Genomic DNA, 20767 nt, shown 5'->3' on the forward strand with positions numbered 1-20767 from the left:
AATGCTAAAGTACTAAATTAGTATCAATATCGCAACTTTCATGGGCTTGTATTGTATTATATTTGACTGTAGAAGTAACATCATCATCAACTGGGGTCTATCCACTGCTGGATGTAGGCCTCCCCCAGCATACTCCATTTTTCTCGGTCATTTCGTAATATGGTAATGTTGTAGGTCGGTAGGTACTGTTAGGATAATATGTTTTATTTTTTTTTCAGTTCATGAGTAAATTTAAGAAAAAGAGCTGTCGATGTGCTTATTGTAGTACGGTTAGAGAGCCAAAACGCATATATTATTTTTTAACGTACCGTTTTGCATACTATGTTTTGAAAAGTATTAGGTAAATGGGTGTAAAAAAATAAAAAATGAATTGTAACTTTTCTTATGATTAAATAAATAATATGTAGAACCATTATTTATTTGTTTTATTTGAAAAAAATATATCAAAAAATCAAAAAAAAAAAACACCTGAATGGGCACTGGTTGATAAAAAAACCACCATATATTATAGTTTTTCCAAATTTCTGATAGATATTTTTTATTTTTATATTAAAATTGTTTTAAGATATTAAATATCTGATGCAAAATGATAGAGGTCGGTTTGAAATGAAGAAAAAAATGCTTTGCCCTATAAAGGGTTAATAGATATCAAAAACATAATATGCATTGTACATTACTAAAAATATATACCAAATCATGAAATGGCATGTGCTAACGCAGCTTTAAAAATGTTGGCTCAATTTGTTTTCAATACAAATGAGTAGCAATGAAATTTGCAGGTACATAACATCCCATTATGTTGTGATATGAGAGTTGTTCATTATACAGTATATAAGGTAGAAAACAAAGAAAATAATATTTGTGTTACATATGAGGTATGGATTCTGTCCTCACCTACTCACCTACAGCTAGCTAAATAGCTGAAATACAATTTAATAGTGTTACATATTATTATTATTAAGTATTAGAATATATCTTGTAAAATGGTAGTGTTTTAAGGTGTTGTCAGCAATAATTGTAAAACTAGCCAAATAATAGGTTACAATACAATGTTGTGAAGGTGTTAAAACCAAAAAAAGAAATGCTTATTCATTTGGTAATCGAGTATCAGCCAAAATTCATCAAATGAGATGATTCGGAGATACATACATCTAAAACAACAAACTGCTTTATTGCAATAGGTTCTGTTTTGTTTTCGTATGCAATACTTTTTTCAAAATAATATTTAACAGTAAAAACCGCTGTCAAATTAAAGAGTTATATATCATTATCCTAATACTAATTCTCCGCAGATGAAGAATAATCTGGTCAAATATCTTGGCATTGTCGCATTTATGACTTCTCCGAGTCTAGATTTATACTTGTCTTTCATTTCACTTTTAGACAGTTATACATATTAGCTACTCCTTTATTACTAATATACCGAGATTAACATTCAATATACAAATAGTTATTCCATTCGACAAAAGGTATATATTATTCACGTATACACAAGGCACTTCGAGAAGTATACACCTCATCAAATCGCACTGCGGATCAAACACAACACGGATTAGTTGAAATCATCGATTCAGAATACTGAATGTATACAGGCTTCGAGATATGTATAATGATGATATCGAGGTAGGCAGAATTGAAATACACATATAAGTTAACATCATTGTCATTGTCAATGCATGTATTCGGTGTATCCTTGTGCTCCTGTGAATATGACGTCGATCCATATTCGGGCGGCAGGTCCCGACGGAGCCGTCAGGTAGTAAATCCGCTGTCTGGTCTTCACAACGAAGGTTGTGAGAGGTGTCGGTGACTTAGACACATTCAAATGGTCCAAGTATACTTCTTCGATCACCTTAACAGAAATTATTTCATCAGATCCAAGTCACCATCATCATCATCATCATTAGAGTACATAATTTTATACAATAATACAATACCCACCATCTACTAAACACAAAATCTCCACCTAAATGGACAGAATGAAATTCAAAATATGAGATAAATTGATACACTTTTTTAGTAATAGACATCATTAAAGTGCAACTTCTATATGGTGGCCGACACATCAAAGTGAAGTGAACACTATTTTAGACAAATTCAAATATAAGTCTATCTATTTACGTGATCAAATATTACAAATCGCAAGATCATGCATGTCATGAAAAATATTAAAAAAGTACACTAAACCGATATGAAAACAGTAAGATAATGCAATATATAAAAATAAAAAGGGCCATAAAAAATATTAACTATAAGAAACTACACTAAGTGAGTTAAATAAACTTCAATAAAATACAGTCGAGCTCGGTTATTACGATCACGGATATAGCGAGATCTCGGATGTAACGAGGTAACATTCGTTGACATTTTAGTTTATGAATCTCTGCATACATTTATTCACTTTTATAACGAGCTCCTTATCGGATATATCGAGCTAAAGTATTGTCAAAAAATTTCTTAAAACTGTTAATGTGTTGATCGTTTAAAAACATTTTGACCCTAAGCAATAAAATCTGACCGGACAGTACGCCCTCGGGTTCGGATTACGTTTATGAGACTAGTTAAGTGTCTAAGTACCTACCTAATTGGTGTGTTTGCCGACAAGATTGAAAAAGTATGCACGCAAATGGTCGAAAAAAAAATCCAAGGTTTGTGAAGTAAGTGGTACCTACCAGCGTTCATCACAATAAACAACTTCTTTTGTAGTTTATGAATGCCATGCTTCTTTCGGGGGAAAAAATCTAATGTATATTTTTGTTTGAATTGTGACTTTTTGTGTTATGTGACCGCTCATTTAAAAATACCTATTCTCTGTTATAACGAGTAACGCTTATAACAAGCAAATTCAGTCGGTCCCATCTTCCTCGTAATAACCAAGTTCGACAGTATTATTAATTTCTAATAAATGCACTATACCTACCTATAATATTACATATTCGCAACAGCAAAGACACAAGCCTAACGAACAGAATAGTGTATGTAATAGGAATGTCAGTTCACCACCGAGGCGAACAAATTGGCTGAACATTGTCAAATGAACATATTATATCTATAGATTTACTCGAGTAATCATTCTTGAATCTAGCTAGATCAACAAAGCAAAGTCATAAGAAATTTGATTAACCCTTTCTAAGCGTTACGAATCCCGACTTAGTACAACAGTGCGCGTTGTGATTTCAAGCATCAATAAATCGTAATAAATGTCAGTCAAACATACACAAATAGAGTAGTAAAAAATCGGAGTCAAGTTCAAAAATGATTATGACAGAACCTAATATTTTATGTGACTCTAAAAATAAACATTCGTCGCCTAAATCTGATAAGAAATCACGAACAAGACTTCTTCATTGAAAAAATGCCAGCTTACTCGAGCGGCGCCATGACACTTACGAAATGGTGCTGGACTAATGCGTCGATGACAGATTAACAAGTGTAAGAACAGTTCAGTATTCTTATAGTCTACCGGCTACCATTTCGACAAATATGTCATACACATAATGAATAATAATATGGTTTATGACTTTTATGAGCATTTTTGTTGAGTGTGTTGAAAAAATATCAGTCATAAATAACTCATTTTTATAGCATTCAGGACATCTCAAACTGTGTAACTTTTGTTTGAACTCGCATACACATTGCAGCACTGCAGGCCGAGTATAAATAAATCATCCTTGAGAACTACTGGCTATTTGAGAGTGATGTACTTACCACCAGTGCCTGGTTTGTACCTACCATTGACCCCGAACTGAATGGAATCGAATGACACATAGTTTATATAACAAAATGGTTTATTTTTCGAATACCTATTACAATTCATAAAATATTAAATTTCAAACACTTTTTGCACTTCTAAATGCTTTATAGTCACCACAATTTTATTTTCAAGTTCATTTGTTTTTTTTTTATTATATTACTTCAATAACCTGGTACTAGAATAGGTAATCTCTTATTTTATTATAATGACGTGATAGTAAGTAACTCGAGTTATTTTCGACTATAAATATAAGAAGAATTCTACATAAAAAAAATAGTAGTCATGAATCAAACCCTTTTGAATAGTATTACGAAAAAAATAATTCTCAAGTGTCTGTCTCACACCAGCAGACGATGATTTGCCGCGCAGTGTATAAAAATTCAGTAGCGCGGGACCTGGTGTTTGCGTAATACGACAATTTCCGCATTTATGCGGGAACGGGCGTCTGAGTGTTCGTGTCTTTTCTTTATAAATGGCTGATAACTAGGGTAAATAAATAATTTTTGTCTGTTTCACCTAATACTATAACCAGAAAATAGTATTTAAAAATGTTAATCAATGATAAAAATTGTTTTTCAATTTGTGTGTGTCAGGGTATGGACCTAATAGGTTGAGCAAGTGGCTGACATCCATTTCTCGTAAAAAACAAAATCTGTCAATACAAACCTCCACTCTGTGGAGGCCCATATGATCCTATCAGGATCGGACATGGTCGAAAAAAAAAAAAAAAAAACAAAGAGACATATTAAATCGCGGACTTCTAGGTATATTTAAATGACACCTGGTTCAAATTATTTTCCGAAACTATAAACTTGCGGATAATATACTGGCAGATAGGCGAATGAATGCAATCTCCAAAAGCATTCCTTTTGTAAAAATATTTTGTAAATTCACTTTGATCAATGTAACTTTCGAATATTCTATTTAACAGTTTACGCACCAAATAGTTTTTCAATCACTAAAAAACAATATAACTTATTATATCGCAAACTCGTATCGTTACAAACACGTCAGTCAAATGTCTTCGGCGCACATGCACTAAGAAGCGATAAGACACTATATACGCGGCAAATTTGAATTGGCCCGATGACTGATATATTTTTATTCAAGACACGCTCCCGAAAAATATTTATTTAAATTAGATAGAACAAAAGTTTAGGCTATCCATTGACAGATGTCAAGAGAAGGATGATTTTTGAATAAATTAAATCAATATTCGAATTATTCGCGCCTGGCGGAAAGCAGTACTAGGCAAACGAAAATCGAAATGACTTTAGTCAGCTGACGCGCGGATGACTCGCGCGTATAGGCTGACTAAAGTCAGTTGCCGCGTTAGAAAGGTTAAACAAAGAATATATAATATAATACCACTGAACTACTTTTACACATCAAATTACCCATACAAATAAACAATGATAAAAATGATGTGATTGAATTGAGTGGGTACCTGGAAATATGCACCGCCTCTCGGTTTTTTCTCATTCTTGTCAGAGTAGTAGATAAACGTCTTATTGGACCTATCGAACACGAACCATCTGAAAAAAAAAACTTTTGGAATGTCTGCAACGAATAACTAATAGGTACATAATATCGCACTTATTTAGAGAACCTAATACCTTTTGGACCAGCCGTGGAATTTGGCACCGAGTTTGTGAAGATATCCTCTGCAGGACACAAAATCCAACTGAATGTGTGGACACAAATCGACTTGGTGACCTGAAATCAGTATTATTCAACCATGAAATAAACATGGTACGGTGGAACCACTTAATCTTGAAATTGTGAAGATTGCGATTTCTTCTACTGCGCATGAATTACATAGGATACATTTAATTACTGTAACTGTTACCATTGTTATTTCCGATTGCTCTTACATGAAGCCTATTGCATCGTTTTCTCTCATTCAGCGTTGCACTAACTACATTGTATTTTCTGTCAATACTATCAAACTTCATGCTTATTTGGTTATGGCTACTGTATATTTGATTTATGACACAGGATGAAGCAGGTTATTATTGCGGTGTAACTTTATGCTTCCAATTACATTAGATTCATTTAGTAACTTTTAACTTTAATTTAGTTATTTACGTTGACAGCTGTTTCAGTCTATAAGCCCATCTTTGGAACGGTCGACTATAACTGCCGGTTACAAGCCAAGGCTTTTGGAATACATATAAATACTTTATAGTTCATTCGGTGTTATATTTATGTACATACAGTATACTGCCGCACCCAATAATTGCCCCATTCTATGTTCTGTTAATCTGTTTTAAGTATATTAAGATTACATCTTGATGAATACGATAGTTACTGTTGACATCATTATTCTAAAATAAACAATTTTTTAACGTAAACTGTACTTATAGTTGGGATTTTGTTTTTTATATAACATTTTATTTAAAAAATTCCATATCTCTGATGAACTTAATAAAAAGTAAAAGCAAAAAAGATGGCCGCCAGGCACCTACACCTGCGGATTGAGAAAGCTAAATTATGGTAATTTATGAACATAATAATCAGGCCCATCTCTACCTCTCGTCCAAACTCAAGTCTACATAATATCAATGTATGTTAGAAATATAATGTAACATGTAAATTAGTCATGACTCTTGCTTCTGACTAGAAAATGAAAGCCTCAGTTCCCACGTCAGCTTTTAATAATTATGTTATGATAATTTGACATTAAAATCAGATGTGCTTTTGTTTAATTGACACATCACTGCAAATAAATACATTGCAAGGTTCGCTTTCCCACCTGGCGGCCCTCTGCCCGGCACTGAAAGACGACCAGAGAGGTTTCAATAGACAAAGAAGAAAAATCATAATACCTGCTGTTTCGATATGCATTCTCAGGTTAAGGTCATCCGTATCGATGGGCAGGTACCTCGTCAAAGGTCTCTGCGAGTCCTCGCGGGGCCTCGGTCCTAAAGAACTCCCGGACACTTTCCGTGATCTTTTATGCCCTTCCATCAGATATGGTGAAACTGTGAATATGTAATAATACAATAATTGACATGACTTAATTAAGTACCTGTATTGCGGTGTACAGTGTACTGTGGATAGTCTTCATTTAATATGTAGATGCTTTTGCCTTATCAGCACTACTGAGACTCCTCAATTTAATCCATTCAATTTGGTTGACATTCACTAACAAGATATTATTTACTCAAATTTACTTTCAAAATAAGATATTCTTATTGAAAAAAAGCATTGCGCAGTAAACGATATTGAACAGGGTGCAGTGTCTGTTACAGCTGCTAAAATTACCGCCATTGATAGAGTTGTTTGATGGTAATTTGTACTTATGGCACATATTTACCGATCTTGAAAGGACTCGATTGAAAAATTAAAACATAACATCAATAAGTTTATGGACCGATATCCAGTTTTGTCATCAAATGCAAAATGGATATTTTAAGTATTTGAGACAATATCTTATACTGTACTTGGATACACAATATTTTATAGCAAAAAGGTTTAATACAGGCAGGTGTTTGGTGTATAATAACCCTATGTCGGTAAAAACTGGACATAGAATAGCCAATTGAATCAGAGTGAAAAAAAATGGAAGGAAAGGCTAAAAAAAAGCTTTGAGTTTGATTTTGGGTGTCATTTAATTTTTTTAAAACATTTAAGAGGGTCGGCGGGGTGGTTCATTAAGAATGATTTGAGATTACGCAACATTGATGAACAACTCGATAATAATAACAACAAAAACAACAATAATAACAACCTATCACAAAGAATCTATTAAATATGAGAACATTTTGATGACTGACCTCCATTATCACTGCTCATGTCCGACAATTGACTGAGAGGTCTGGAGTTTGGCGTGGCGGGCGGAAGATGGCAGACGGGAGGAACTCGGTTCTCTTCGATGCCCCCTCCCGATGAATTGTAAGAGTCAGTCTGAGAATGGCGCAACTGCTAAAATATAAATCAAAAAACCAATTTTAAATATAACATTTCAGTCAATACAAATGTCTATAGAAACATGCTTATATTTTACTTAAGATATTTTTGACTAGATTGAATATTGTGCTGCAAGAGATACTACCATTGATACACGTCCAACGGTTGGAGCAAACGATGGGCTGGGACGGTGACTCTGTTCGGGCAGACTTTACCACGACAACACACTTATTGTATAATATTATTGCGTTATGCACTAGCAAATATGTTTGGAAAAGATCAAACTACACAATTTTAAAAGAAATCAAGATGTTTCTGGCGTACATAAGAATGTTCATTGATATTAAGGCGATTACGTTCGTATTTTCTCTCTTATATTATTATATCTCTCTCTACAAACATGGTAGTGAAAAAAAAATATTTGTTTAAAACTTTATATAATTATAGTAAGTACTCTTCTACACTTATTTCTATTTGTTTTTTAATCATGTAACTTTATAATATGTAACTTTATAAAATACAAGACAAACACACGGCTGTTTTTAAATTTGGCCAAAACAGCTGTTGCACAAGGCTTAATATTTATTTATTTATTTATTTGAAAAAGACATGTTGAGTACATAACAAATTATTAATTCAGGACGTTCACAACATACATATTATACAGATACATATTATTATTATAAGAAAGAATTATTGGGAGAATAACCATATTGATTAATCCTCATACTTTTGTGATACCTATTTAATAAAATAAAGAATTCTTTGCCATTTTAATATCAGTGAGATTGACTGAGATGATTTTTTCATACAAAATATTGTATACCACAGAAAGAACAATATTATTTATTGTAATATAACATCTCTTTATTACCTACAATAAAAAATATTTTGCAATGGAAAAAAAAATTAAAACCTATTAATTTGGTATATTATGTGAAATCCTGTATATTTGCTCTCTAACTTGCGATATATATAACCGAGTTGGTGGAGCGGCAGACTCGGAAACTGTAAGTCACGGGTTCGATCCTGTGCCTAGGAAAAAAATGCATCTTAGCAACATATTTTCAATGTGTGTTTGGTGCAGTACAAGAGTACGAGTTTAAAACTTTGTTAATATAACCTTCACTCTGTGGTGACCCTGTGGCCCAGGGGTAGCCAACCTTTTGCATACCATGCGCCAACTTTTTTCACAGACGAGTTCAGATGCGCCATACAATTCAAGCATCTTTTCTACTTTATTACGTTCACGGTTAGGGTGGAAAATGGGGATTGGGGTAGGGATCTGCTTCGCTTAGGGGAAGAAAAGGAATAACTCAATCACGCAATTATTAAGTTAATTAATTTATGCCAGTTCAAAAAAACACACGTTTATTGGAGCACCAATCTATGAAAGTCAGAAATGATCTCTTGGACGGGAGGGTGATCGCTGTCGTGGACCCTGCTGATGGTTCTACAGCTGCCGGAGAGTCTTGTTTGGTGAAGATAACTCTGGACCACAGCTGTCGGATGTGATGAGAAAGAAAGAGAGAGAGCTCTGAACGGGATGGAGCACTAAGAGCTTTTGAGCGTTTGGATTTTGCTAGTTTTTCAATGTTTGGTATTAAATTTATTATTGAGAGCAACAGAGAATTCTTCAAATTTGAATCAGTTATTCGCGAACTTGTTTTGCTTTTAATCAACACTCAAGTGTTGAAAATATGAAGATGGATTCAGTTATGGCGCCTACTTCAAAATAATAAGTAGGCGCAAAGATGCAATGCGCCACTTGTAATCATCCAATTCGCCACAATTTGGCCACCACTGCCCTATGCCTATTTGATCGGCAAAAATACATATTTAGTCAATATTATTGAATATAATCAATGTAATATGTTTAACAATTATATCTAGCTCAGCGGTAATGTGGTTGTCAAAACAAACCATGATTCTGTTGGCTGCGAATAGGTTGAGAGAATGGCTAACAATAATTCCTCGAAAAAAAGCAGGGATGTGGAGCCATTTAAATAAATTAGATTCTACCTCGAAATCTAACCCTAACTCCAAGTCAAATGTCAGAATGTTCTATAAGTAGGTAGGTAGGTACTATTATCTCTAGGTAGGTTTGAGAGAATGGCTAACAATCATTCCTCGAAAAAAAGCAGGGATGTGGAGCCATTTAAATAAATTAGATTCTACCTCGAAATCTAACCCTAACTCCAAGTCAAATGTCAGAATGTTCTATAAGTAGGTAGGTAGGTACTATTATCTCTAGGTAGGTACATGCATTACTGATTAACAAAAAAACAATCATTTTCAAACAAACCTTTTTTAACTACTTAGTTATTTAAAAATAAAAGAAGTGACAGCCCTTGGTTTAATTCATGACTTGCTACATATGTACTTAATAAATATATGAACATAATGATACAACGGAAATTCTCAAACTTCCTGGTTTAATAAAATTAAGTATTGTGAACAATCTATTCCAGGGATTTCCAACACCGTGTGCGTCCGCCAATATTCGACTGTGACAGATTTTTTTCTATTTCAATTTTATTTTGATGAGTTTCATAAATACTTTTATTTAATAAATATGTAATTCGAGCTCATTTGTCTGAATAAGTCAACATGCTTTGAGAAAATCACATAAATATATATTGCGACCTCACCGAGTCGAACCCGGAGCCCCTGGATGAAAGGCTAGTCCCTTACGCACTGATCTACGAGGATCGTGGACTATGGTTGCAGTTGTGACTTATAGGTCGAATTGCTGGGCGATGAGAGGACGCTGGATCTCATTGTAAGAATATATTGAGAAAGGTCTTCGAAGCATGCGACGAAGGTGGCACATGCTAAGGAAGGTACAAACTACAGTTTGACAGACATGTCTATAGGGTGGAAGATGCCTGACTATCCAAGAGACTTCACGTCAATATACCGAAAGGGAATGAAGGTTGGGAGACCAAGTCTGCAGTAGTCAGTGTGTACCTATAAAGAAATAGAATAATCCTACAGCAATGGAGGGAAGAGGTTTCGGCAAATAGTGAAAGGCGGAGACGTTACCTAGAGGCGGTTAGCGAAATTGACTTTTTAATGCAGTTCATTTTGTTGTGTATAAACGCATCAAAATCATTAAAAAAATATTATATTTTTCATTAGAAAGAGAGATATTTTTAAAAAAAAATGTACAAGAAACCACAGTACAAAACAATCATTATGAATTAGTCTCTCCAATGTGCGGACCAAACGGCGCTGAGGATTGTTATACGGTTACCACCCTCTCTACTACGTTGTTATGGACCTGTAACTCCCCTCTGTATAATATCTCCCCAATGACAATAAATTGTCTTTGGTTTAATTCATCGACACCTTAACTTACTAATAATGTACTATTGTTAAGAATATTCGATCGGTGTGATTTCGACTATTACAATGTACCTACTCAATATTATATTATTGATCAACCCCAATTTATCCACCCTATCTAGCTGTGTTACTACACACATATAAACCCTTGTACATGAACTAAGCATCACTAATATTACTTACTTACTATTTCATATTAATACTATTGTAAATGATCCTTGGATCCATTCAACTCGGACCATTCAACTTGTTTAAACATAATTCAGCTCTGCTCACCGAGTTGTTTCACTGCGGATCGAACCCTATTGAGTTCTTTCCCTTTTATTTATACACAATGTAATTGTAAATTGAGTATTGACGAATAAACATCTTTGAAAATTAACATCCATCGAGTCTTATTACTGACATGAACCTTCCACTGGATCACGAGAAGGATCGGAGCCCGTTGGTAAGGATTTCCGTTGCCGAAAACATAACAACGTGATTGGTCAACGGATCGCTTTATCCTTTTCTAATATTAGTGTTGTCTAGCTTCACGGACTACATCCTCATTCCACATTTAAATACATTCTAATTTTTATATTAATTTTTACATTAATTTTGTGGGTTTTAAACGATACATAATAATAAAGCTTAGTGACTAAATATACCTAATAGGAAATTCATCGCCAGTTCGTCCTAAATGGAAATAAGTGCCAGTTCGTCCCCAGTTTGTCCTAAATGGAAATAAGTATTGAGCTTAAATTACTATATTTTATGTTGTGAATTGATCCTACAAGCACACAAAATCTCTGTTAACTCACGAAAACTACAGAGTGACAGTAACATATTGGTTACAAAAATATATTTATTTCTGATCAATGTCTTGATTTTAAATATAATTATCAGATGTACGAACCTTACTTTTTCGTAATCAAAACCCATTGTATTTTTAATGCAATGGTATTTAGTTATTTATGGTGGATGTTTATTGGTTTTAAAAAGTATATACAGGCGGACCTCGACTTACGAACGTTCGACTTTCGCACAATTCGCTATTTCGCACATTTCAAAAAAATCGTTTTTTTAAAACGTCGCGCTGGCCGTGGGGTTAAGAAATCCTTTTCTCGCTCGCTCACAAGCAAGTGCATTTCTTGCGTCACTTGCATCCTGCTCGCACCCGTCACGTTGCTTGTGAGCTAGCTAGGATAGGTTTAGTCTTGCGCAGGAGCGCGTGCGGGCGTTGTCGTGTTGTGCGTTTTGCTAATTTTCTTCATTTGAAATATTTCACCCTAAAAAATTATAAACATGAGTGAGAAACGGAAAAACTGCAGTGTTGATACGAACAAAAAGAAATCAAGGACATATAAACTTCACATGACGTTCTGATTTCGGTGAATCTTTTGCTTCAATCGGACGTTCGTATGATACAAATAGGTCTACTACGATATGTTCAATTTTGAAAAATAAAAATGAACTTAAGGAATACGTTCAAAATTGTGGAAATATATTATCTTTAAAGGTTGTTTCCAAAAGACACGGCATAGTTATGGATGAAATGGAAAAATATTTGTCATCATGGATCGACGACCAACATCAAAAAGATGTCCCTCTGAATATTTCAATTATTCAAGTGAAGGCTCTTAGTTTGTACAAAGATTGGAAGGCTAGAAAAAGAAGATTCTAACACGATTTTTCAAGCAAGTAACGGTTGGTTTATATTAAATTCACTGGAGAATCGGCTGATGCGGATAAAGATGCTGCAAAAGAATTTATTTCCTCATTATACAAAATTATTGAAGATGGAGAATATTCCTCTAACCAAATATTTAATGTAGATGATACAGGTTTATTTTGGAAAAAATGCCTAGTCGTACATTCTTATCTAAGGAAGAATCAGTTGCCCCTGGGCATAAACCTTCTAAAAACCGATTGACATTGCTTCTTGGTGGAAACTTGGCTGGTGATTTAAAATTGATGCCAATGTTAATTTATCAACCAGAAAATCCCAGAGCATTGAAAGGGAAGGATAAAGAATTGCTTCCAGTAATCAAATAAAAAAGCCTGGGTTTACTGCGTTAATATTAAAAGATTGGTTCACTTTACATTTCGTGCCAGCAGTTAAGCAATATTGTAAAGTTAATGATTTACCATTTAAAATATTTTATTTAAAATAAGAAAAAGAAGAGTGGCAAACAGTTAACTCTTGATAACTTTTTAATGGAAACACCCACATACCCCACTTAAACATGTCTCTTAAACATCTTATATTTACTTGATAAATACATATTTCAAAATACACACAATTTAATTTTTTTTTACTTCCCTCTACTTTCGAACATTCAACATTCGCACACCTTTTCAGGAACCAATTATGTGCGAAAGTCGAGGTCCTTTTGTACCTATATTTAGAGTTGGGTATTTCCCGAAAAAATCTCAATCTCGAGATTTGGGATTTCCCGAAATGATGAAATTTTGAATTCTCGAGATTTGGGATTTCTAAAAAATAATTCTCGAGAATTCTTGAGATATCGGGAAATTTAAAAAAACCTGTAAAAATGGTAAAATCGGTGTAAAAACAGACAGATTTAAAAAAAAAATGTTTTTTTTTAATTTATGTAAGAAGACAGACAAAATAGAAGTAGGACAACAAAAAATAATTGAAAACATTACTTAATAAAGCGGAATTTCAAAAAACACAGTGTGTCAATCGCTGCGTCTGACAATCGCGTACCCTTTTGAGACACAAAATTCCCTGATGTTGCAAAAATTGTGCTCATTTTGAGTCGACGTTGGCTTAATTATGTTAAATGCCCCGATCAGTCTTTGAAGGTGTTGTGTTTTCTGTCCACTTTTTTCATATAGAAAATCGTTGTTTCAATTAATATTTGATAATAAAGAAATCCCGAATCCCGAGAAAAGATTCTCGAGATTCGGGATGGAAAATCTCGAAAATTTCTCGAGAATTCCCGTCGGGAAATTCCCGAAACCCAACTCTACCTATATTACTTAATATAAATAAATGTAGGTACATCTAATTTTGATAAATAGATTTGGTAGTTATTTTGTTGAATACTACCTACTTTTAACTGTGTCAAATTGTGTTTGTGAAACTTTTTAATTTTAATATGTTAATGTACTTAATATATTTTTATTCTATAATAAACAAAAAAATCATTATATATTTTTTTTCTTGAGACAAACTTGTTATTACGTACATATGGTGCAAATTATTTTTTTAATAGGTACCTAACTTCACGCCCACGGTGGCCGCGCGGCATAAGCGTTGGACTATAAAGCCGTGGGTCCCAGGTTCGAATCCTGGGTCTGGCAAGTACACATATTGTTTTTCAATTTGTGTGTGTCAGGGTATGGACCTAATAGGTTGAGCAAGTGGCTGACATCCATTTCTCGTAAAAAAAAATCTGTCAATACAAACCTCCACTCTGTGGAGGCCCATATGATCCTATCAGGATCGGACATGGTCGAAAAAAAAAAAAAAAAAAAAAACTAATCTTTTATTATTATATAAGTACCTACCCTAATAATTTCAATTCTTAATAATTTTAATATTACTGACCATATTTTAAATCGGAAAGATATTTTTAAACCCTTGAAAGGTAATTATAGGATTATTTGAAATAACAATAACACGTTTAATATGAATAGCATAAATGAAAAAACCCAGCGGAATAATTACCAGCTTTGCTAACTAATCGCCCCATTACCTGTGACCGAAATTCCATGAACCTATTTATTAAATGTAAACATAAAATAATAATATTTTTAAGTCATATTATTTATAATCTACTTAGGTAGGTATATTAGATATTTTATAGCATTGAATTCAGAAAACCAAACCTGACAAATAAAAGTCGCATAAGTGTTAGCTTAATAATTATTTTCCCACATAAATATGTCTTACCTATACCTACCTATTATGTTTTTCCTACTACTTTTTATATGCAAATAATACTCCTAACAAAAACTACGTAATAATTGATATACGTATTTAATATAACTCAATTAATTTTAATATTTTCTGGATAACTGTTTTTTTCCACTCTGTAGTTGATGACGACTCGCGTTTTAAAATACGGCTCAACATCCCGATCATCACAATTTGGAGCGATCGCTGCTCAAGTGGCAAGTGCAGTATTTGCTGTTAAATAAATACAAATGAATAATATCGCTGGATTATTCTTTTATTATGTTCTAATATACCTAATGTATCTCTCACTATGTAAAATAAATAATACATATGAAAGATCTTCCTGCATTGAAATATAAGGTGATGAACTTTTTTATTTTTCGTCTCCTGAATATTTCACATATTGTCGCTTTGGACAAACTAATTCTAGAGCGACGACATGGCAAACTTGTATGTAATGTAGTAAGTAGTTAGATATTGATAATTTTATTGTCATATTATTATGTACATAATTTATCGAGTTGTTCATTGAAGATAATTCTCTACGCAATTTATTACAAAGATGTGCAGCGAAGTGTGAAGTATGTGACACGAAATAATTATATTGGAAGTGACCCAAAAATCTTTTAAAATAATTTCATTTGCGTAAAATGCAGGCGGGGTGGCACGTCGCATAGTAATATACTATACACTACGCCAGCGATTTCCAAACTGGGAGGCGCGAAAAGTTTAACACAATTATTAATGTAGCCGCAGGTTTGCAATTTGCAAATGCATGGTTTATAAAACGGCCGCTAGTAATAAACCACATAAAAAACAGTCCTATAAAAGGTTGTTTGCAAACGTGTCTGAAAATATGGAGACCAATTTTTTAATACCTGACTTCTATAGGTACCTACTATTGTGAAGCGCGCTGACAATGTCGTGAAAAAATGAAATAAAAGGGTGAAATCATAATGTTGAAATTTGAGGCAAATTTGTTTAGGAACTTCCACTCTGTGGAGGCCCATATGATCCTATCAGGATCGGACATGGTCGGAAAAAAAAAAATTGTAAAACTTACCTATGAGTGATTAAATCAATGCAAGGACCGCTGATGCATTCACTGATTTAAAAAGACAAAAAGAAGGCATACATAAAAATTGGAGCTTTGGAAATCAAAATTACAAAAAAAAAAGTTCGCCATGTTTCCTCTTTTAAATGATTTCTGCGCCAGATATATTGAAGCAAACAAAAATCTATTTACTGAGTTCTTGGTTAGTTTGCTAATGCACTTTTCACATTATTTTATTAATAGTAAAAGTCTCCTGAGGCGCTGCTTTATTTTAGAGCTGTTAAATATGTGGTTATGCGATACAATTTGATGTGATACCTATATCATGATTGATATACTTAAATGATAACTCCCGTGTATAACCACACTGCCCTTAACCTCAGCGATAGGTAGGTGGCCCCGCCAAAGATCCTGGCCTGGGCGCCCGCTTCAGGATATGGGACCCATGATAGAATCCATTTGCAAATGAACGATGATGAATTTGGATTGACTATGATTGAAATTGACTGTGCTAATAAACAAGCACATTCATCACATGAAAAGCAAATTAATTTAAAAATTAACATAATAAGTAGTAAAACCTTGTTTATTTTTATATTTTTTTTCATTGTTGTATTTGTACATTGTTGACTATTGAAAAAGGTGTCTGTATTATATAATGAAATAAATGGGCGGGGGGAGGCACCAAGAATAGACTTTTTTTAAAGGGAGGCGTAGTAACATAAAGTTTGGAAACCACTGCGCTACGCCGAGTGAGCTGTCACCGATTACAAGCACATATTGCGCGACGCGTAGCGCCATCGATGACAGATGAGTTATTTCGCAAGAAAACCGACCGAAAAGCGAAAATTATGTTATGAATTTCATGATAATGTACCCGTACTAAATTGAACGAAACATAATATAGGTACGCTTCACCACCGTAGCGTGAGTACGGTGACCATTTTTAATAATGAACATTGGATTTTTTTTGACGTGTACAAAATTACATTTAAAGGTAAGTAGGTACATAGTGCCAAAATATTAATTAGATACCCAACAACAGCATAACGAAGCTACCTACAAGATTTCGTGCCGCATAAAGCTAAGATTAATAATTAATTGAACATTATCAGTCTAGACTAGGCAATCGAATATCCCGGGATCCCGAACAATGTTCGATACATAATCCCGAATCGTAAATATAATCCCGAAACTTTCGGTATTGATTTTTTTATCAATCGCAATCAATTATTGGTATGCGTACAAAATCATTATGTTAGTGACGTGCATGTACCTGCACATGGGGAATCGCCGGATACTCGCGGATAATAAATAACCATGTTTTGCTGCCATACGCAATCGTAACATCAGAAAAATAATAAATCCGTTTATTTAAATGAATCTAGATTCTAGAGTCTAGAGGATGAAAAATATTAATAGAAAAAATAGAGCACATTAATTATTTTTTAACCAAAGAAGATCAACCACTTGACGAAATTCCGGCTCGGGCAACATCGCGAGATAGCCTCCTTAAACGAAACAGATTAACAAAACACCTACACAGCAGCCTCGGACGACAACCGGCTCTGTAAAACGACGACCTTGCATGGAAATGGACAATGAAACAGGTAGAGTAATCCTCTCTAACAACTCGAGTATGCGCATTGGGACATATAATGTTCGCACCCTGCGTACCCCCGGAAAGGACCTGCACGCCACACGCATCATGCACACCTATGGTGTGGACATCCTAGGGCTGAGCGAAGTGCGCTGGAAAGGAGCCGGGAGAAAGTTGATTGAGGGTTACTCTATTGTCTACTCAGGTCAGGAGCAATACCATCGCCAGGGAGTGGCAGTGTTGATGTCAAAGAGAGCGGCCCGTTGCCTCGTGAAATGGGAACCAATCTCGGAGAGACTGATACGTGCCTCCTTCAAGACGCCTGGTAGCTCCTTGACCGTCTTTCAGTGCTACGCCCCCACTGAGGATGCCGACGCGCAGACAAAGGATGCTTTTTACGATTCTCTCCACGCGGAAGTCTCCGCCATCCCCCGAAGAGACCGCGTGATTGTAATGGGGGATTATAATGCGAGAGTAGGAGCAGACCCGGTGCTTGGCCCCACGGTGATGGGACGACACGGCCTCGGTGACCCCAACGATAATGGTGAGCGGCTCGTAGAATTCGCCACTCTGAACGAGCTTGCAATCGGAGGCACTGTTTTTCCCCACAAAGACATTCACAAATATACGTGGACGTCTCCTGATGGACGCACGAGGACGCAGATTGACCACTTCTTATACAGCTTGAAGCACCGAAAGGAACTTCTCGACGTGCGTACTTACAGAGGCGCCGATATCCATAGCGATCATGAGTTACTTATTGGAAACATCCGAGTAAAACTCAGTCGCCAGGTGAGGCCTCCAAAGTGCGAACGAATTGACGTTGAGAAGCTCCGACGCCGAAGAATTCGGACCGACTTCGAAACTGCTGTACGAGATAGTGTAGATCTTAGACTATAGATACATCTAGACGCCACCCGTTGCATTTCTAAATGAAGCCGCGTGCCTTGCGTTTGGTTTGTGAGCGAGCGAACGCATTCGTCTAAAAATGTTCGAGACCATAGACCATTTCGCTAGTGCTCGCCCAAAGTGCTCGCACTAGACGCTCGGAATTAAAATATAATTTTCTATTTTTTTTACGTTATATAGTATTTTTAAGCGGTCAAAATGCAACCATTAGATAAAGATATCTATAATTTAAGTTATTTTAAAGAAACACTAGGTCACTGATATTAAAATATATAATAAAATACAAATAAATTATCACGAACATGTATCAACTTACTTATGAAACGTAATACCATCTTCTTGCTTATCAGTACGGCTACCACATTTTAAGACAACACACAGAACCATCTTTTCTACTTAATTAACCAAAAATATTTACCACTGACTTTATGTTTAACACAAAAAATATCAATTTTAGCAACACGAGCTCGCAAGTTGTCGACGCTATGTGAAGCGTTTCGCCCCGATTTGATGGCGATACTTTTGGAAACTGGCTTGTAGCTAGTAGACCTTTTATCTTACTCTAGCACGTGACGCAGAGATTGTAAGGGTGCCGAATACTTTCTCACTTGCACTCATGCATCGTTTTTGTTCAGGCCTTGGTGTAGATCGTATCTACGAGCGGCACAAATCTGAATCCGACCTCATTGAGGCGGACTGGAGCCTCATAAAGAGTGCGATTGTGTCGTCGGCTCGTACCGTCCTTGGTAGCAGAAGGAGTGAGCAGCCAAAGTGGATGTCTGACGAAACGTGGGTTGAAATTGGTGAACGAGCCAGGCTGAAAGCCCTGAGAGACGAGGAGAGAGACCCCGACCGAACCGAGGACCGCCGGACTGACTACCAGACCCAAGACAGGGTAGTCAAACGATCCGTGCGGTTGGACAAGCGCAATTTTATGAACCGGCAAATTGAAGCGGCAGAGGAGGCAGCAAGCAGAAATGACACCAGGAAACTCTTCCGAATCACCCGTGAAGTCTGCAGCAGGCGACCACCGACTCCCGGAGCCATTCGTGGTCCCAGTGGAGCAATAGAGTCTGACGCAGAATGCGTCAAGAAGATTTGGAAGAATCATTTCTGCGGAGTGCTGAACCGCCCACCCCCCTTGGATCCCTTTGACATATCTGCGGAAGCTTTACTTTTGGACATTCCCCGAGCGACCAACATTTCCGATTGCCCGCCCACGCACACCGAGATAAAATCGGCTGTGAAAAGGCTCAAGAACGGAAAGGCACCGGGGGGAGACGGGATTCATCCTGAATTCCTCAAGTACAGCTTGAGCGCAATCCTGCACCCTATGTTTCATCTGATGACAAAGGTGTGGGAAGAAGAGCGCTGCCCAAGGGACTGGGTGAACGGTGAAATCATCACACTTCTTAAAAAAGGTGACCCTCTAAGCTGCGACAATTACCGAGGCATTACGCTACTCAGTGTTCCGGGAAAGATTTTGGCAAACATCATTTTGATGAGAATAAGGGACCCAATAATGCACGTCCTCAGGAAAAACCAAGCCGGGTTTCTACCTGGTCGAGCGTGTGCAGACCAAATCCACAACCTTCGATGTCTTCTCCAGCAGAGCCATGAGTTGAACAGTCCGATGGCCTGCTGTTTTGTGGATTATGAGAAGGCTTTCGACAGTCCGCACCGCCCCTCCCTCTGGATGATACTGGGAGCATACGGGATCCCTCCCAAGATCATTGCCATAATCAAAAGCCTGCACGAGAATAGCGAATGCTGTGTCAGAATTGGAGACACTGTCACGGAATGGTTCGGGGTCACGACCGGAGTCAGACAGGGTTGTGTCCTTGCACCGTTTCTCTTTATCATTCTCTTTGACTTCATACTACGGAAGTCAATACCACCCGACCGAGGCATACCTGTTACCCCCACGGTGAAGCTATGCGACCTGGAATACGCCGATGATGCTGTCCTATTCGACAACTCAATCGAGGGCATTCAAGAGACAATCGACAGGTTGCATAACAACTCCTCTCGCGTTGGTTTGAAAATCAACGCGAAGAAAACCAACGTCTTGTGCAATAGCACCTGTCCTGATCCAGATTTCCCTCTGATTAGCGATGGACAGAGCATCGAGAGCGTCGACAGCTTCAAGTACCTGGGGGTACACATCACGGGAGATGGCATTTTGCAGAAAGAGCTCGCTATCCGAATGGGAATGGCTGGAGCAACATTCAACTCGATGCGAAATGTCTGGGACTCACGATTGTACTCGGTCAAAACCAA

At 36.1% G+C, this 20767-nt stretch overlaps 1 protein-coding gene across 5 annotated transcripts in view; it reads right to left on the reverse strand.

Annotated features, from left to right (window-relative positions):
• Window positions 1-1533: 1533 nt before the first annotated feature.
• LOC147066708 (uncharacterized) overlaps window positions 1534-20767 on the reverse strand; it is a 222037-nt gene continuing 202803 nt past the window's right edge. For 3 of the 5 annotated variants that reach the window (XM_085955031.1, XM_085955032.1, XM_085955030.1), the window contains 5 exons: window positions 7534-7681; window positions 6583-6738; window positions 5371-5470; window positions 5202-5289; window positions 1534-1852 (listed from right to left, as the gene is read on the reverse strand). In XM_085955031.1, coding sequence (XP_085811157.1) covers window positions 1670-1852; window positions 5202-5289; window positions 5371-5470; window positions 6583-6738; window positions 7534-7681 — 675 coding nt within the window. In that variant the 3' untranslated portion in view covers window positions 1534-1669. The remainder of the gene's footprint in view (window positions 1853-5201; window positions 5290-5370; window positions 5471-6582; window positions 6739-7533; window positions 7682-20767) is intronic. The other 2 variants (XM_085955034.1, XM_085955033.1) reach the window with 1 other exon arrangement.

Source organism: Rhyacophila brunnea, unplaced genomic scaffold (assembly GCF_057557595.1).
Source record: "Rhyacophila brunnea isolate RB1 unplaced genomic scaffold, BYU_Rbru_1.0 scaffold_4, whole genome shotgun sequence".
NCBI lineage: Eukaryota > Metazoa > Arthropoda > Insecta > Trichoptera > Rhyacophilidae > Rhyacophila > Rhyacophila brunnea.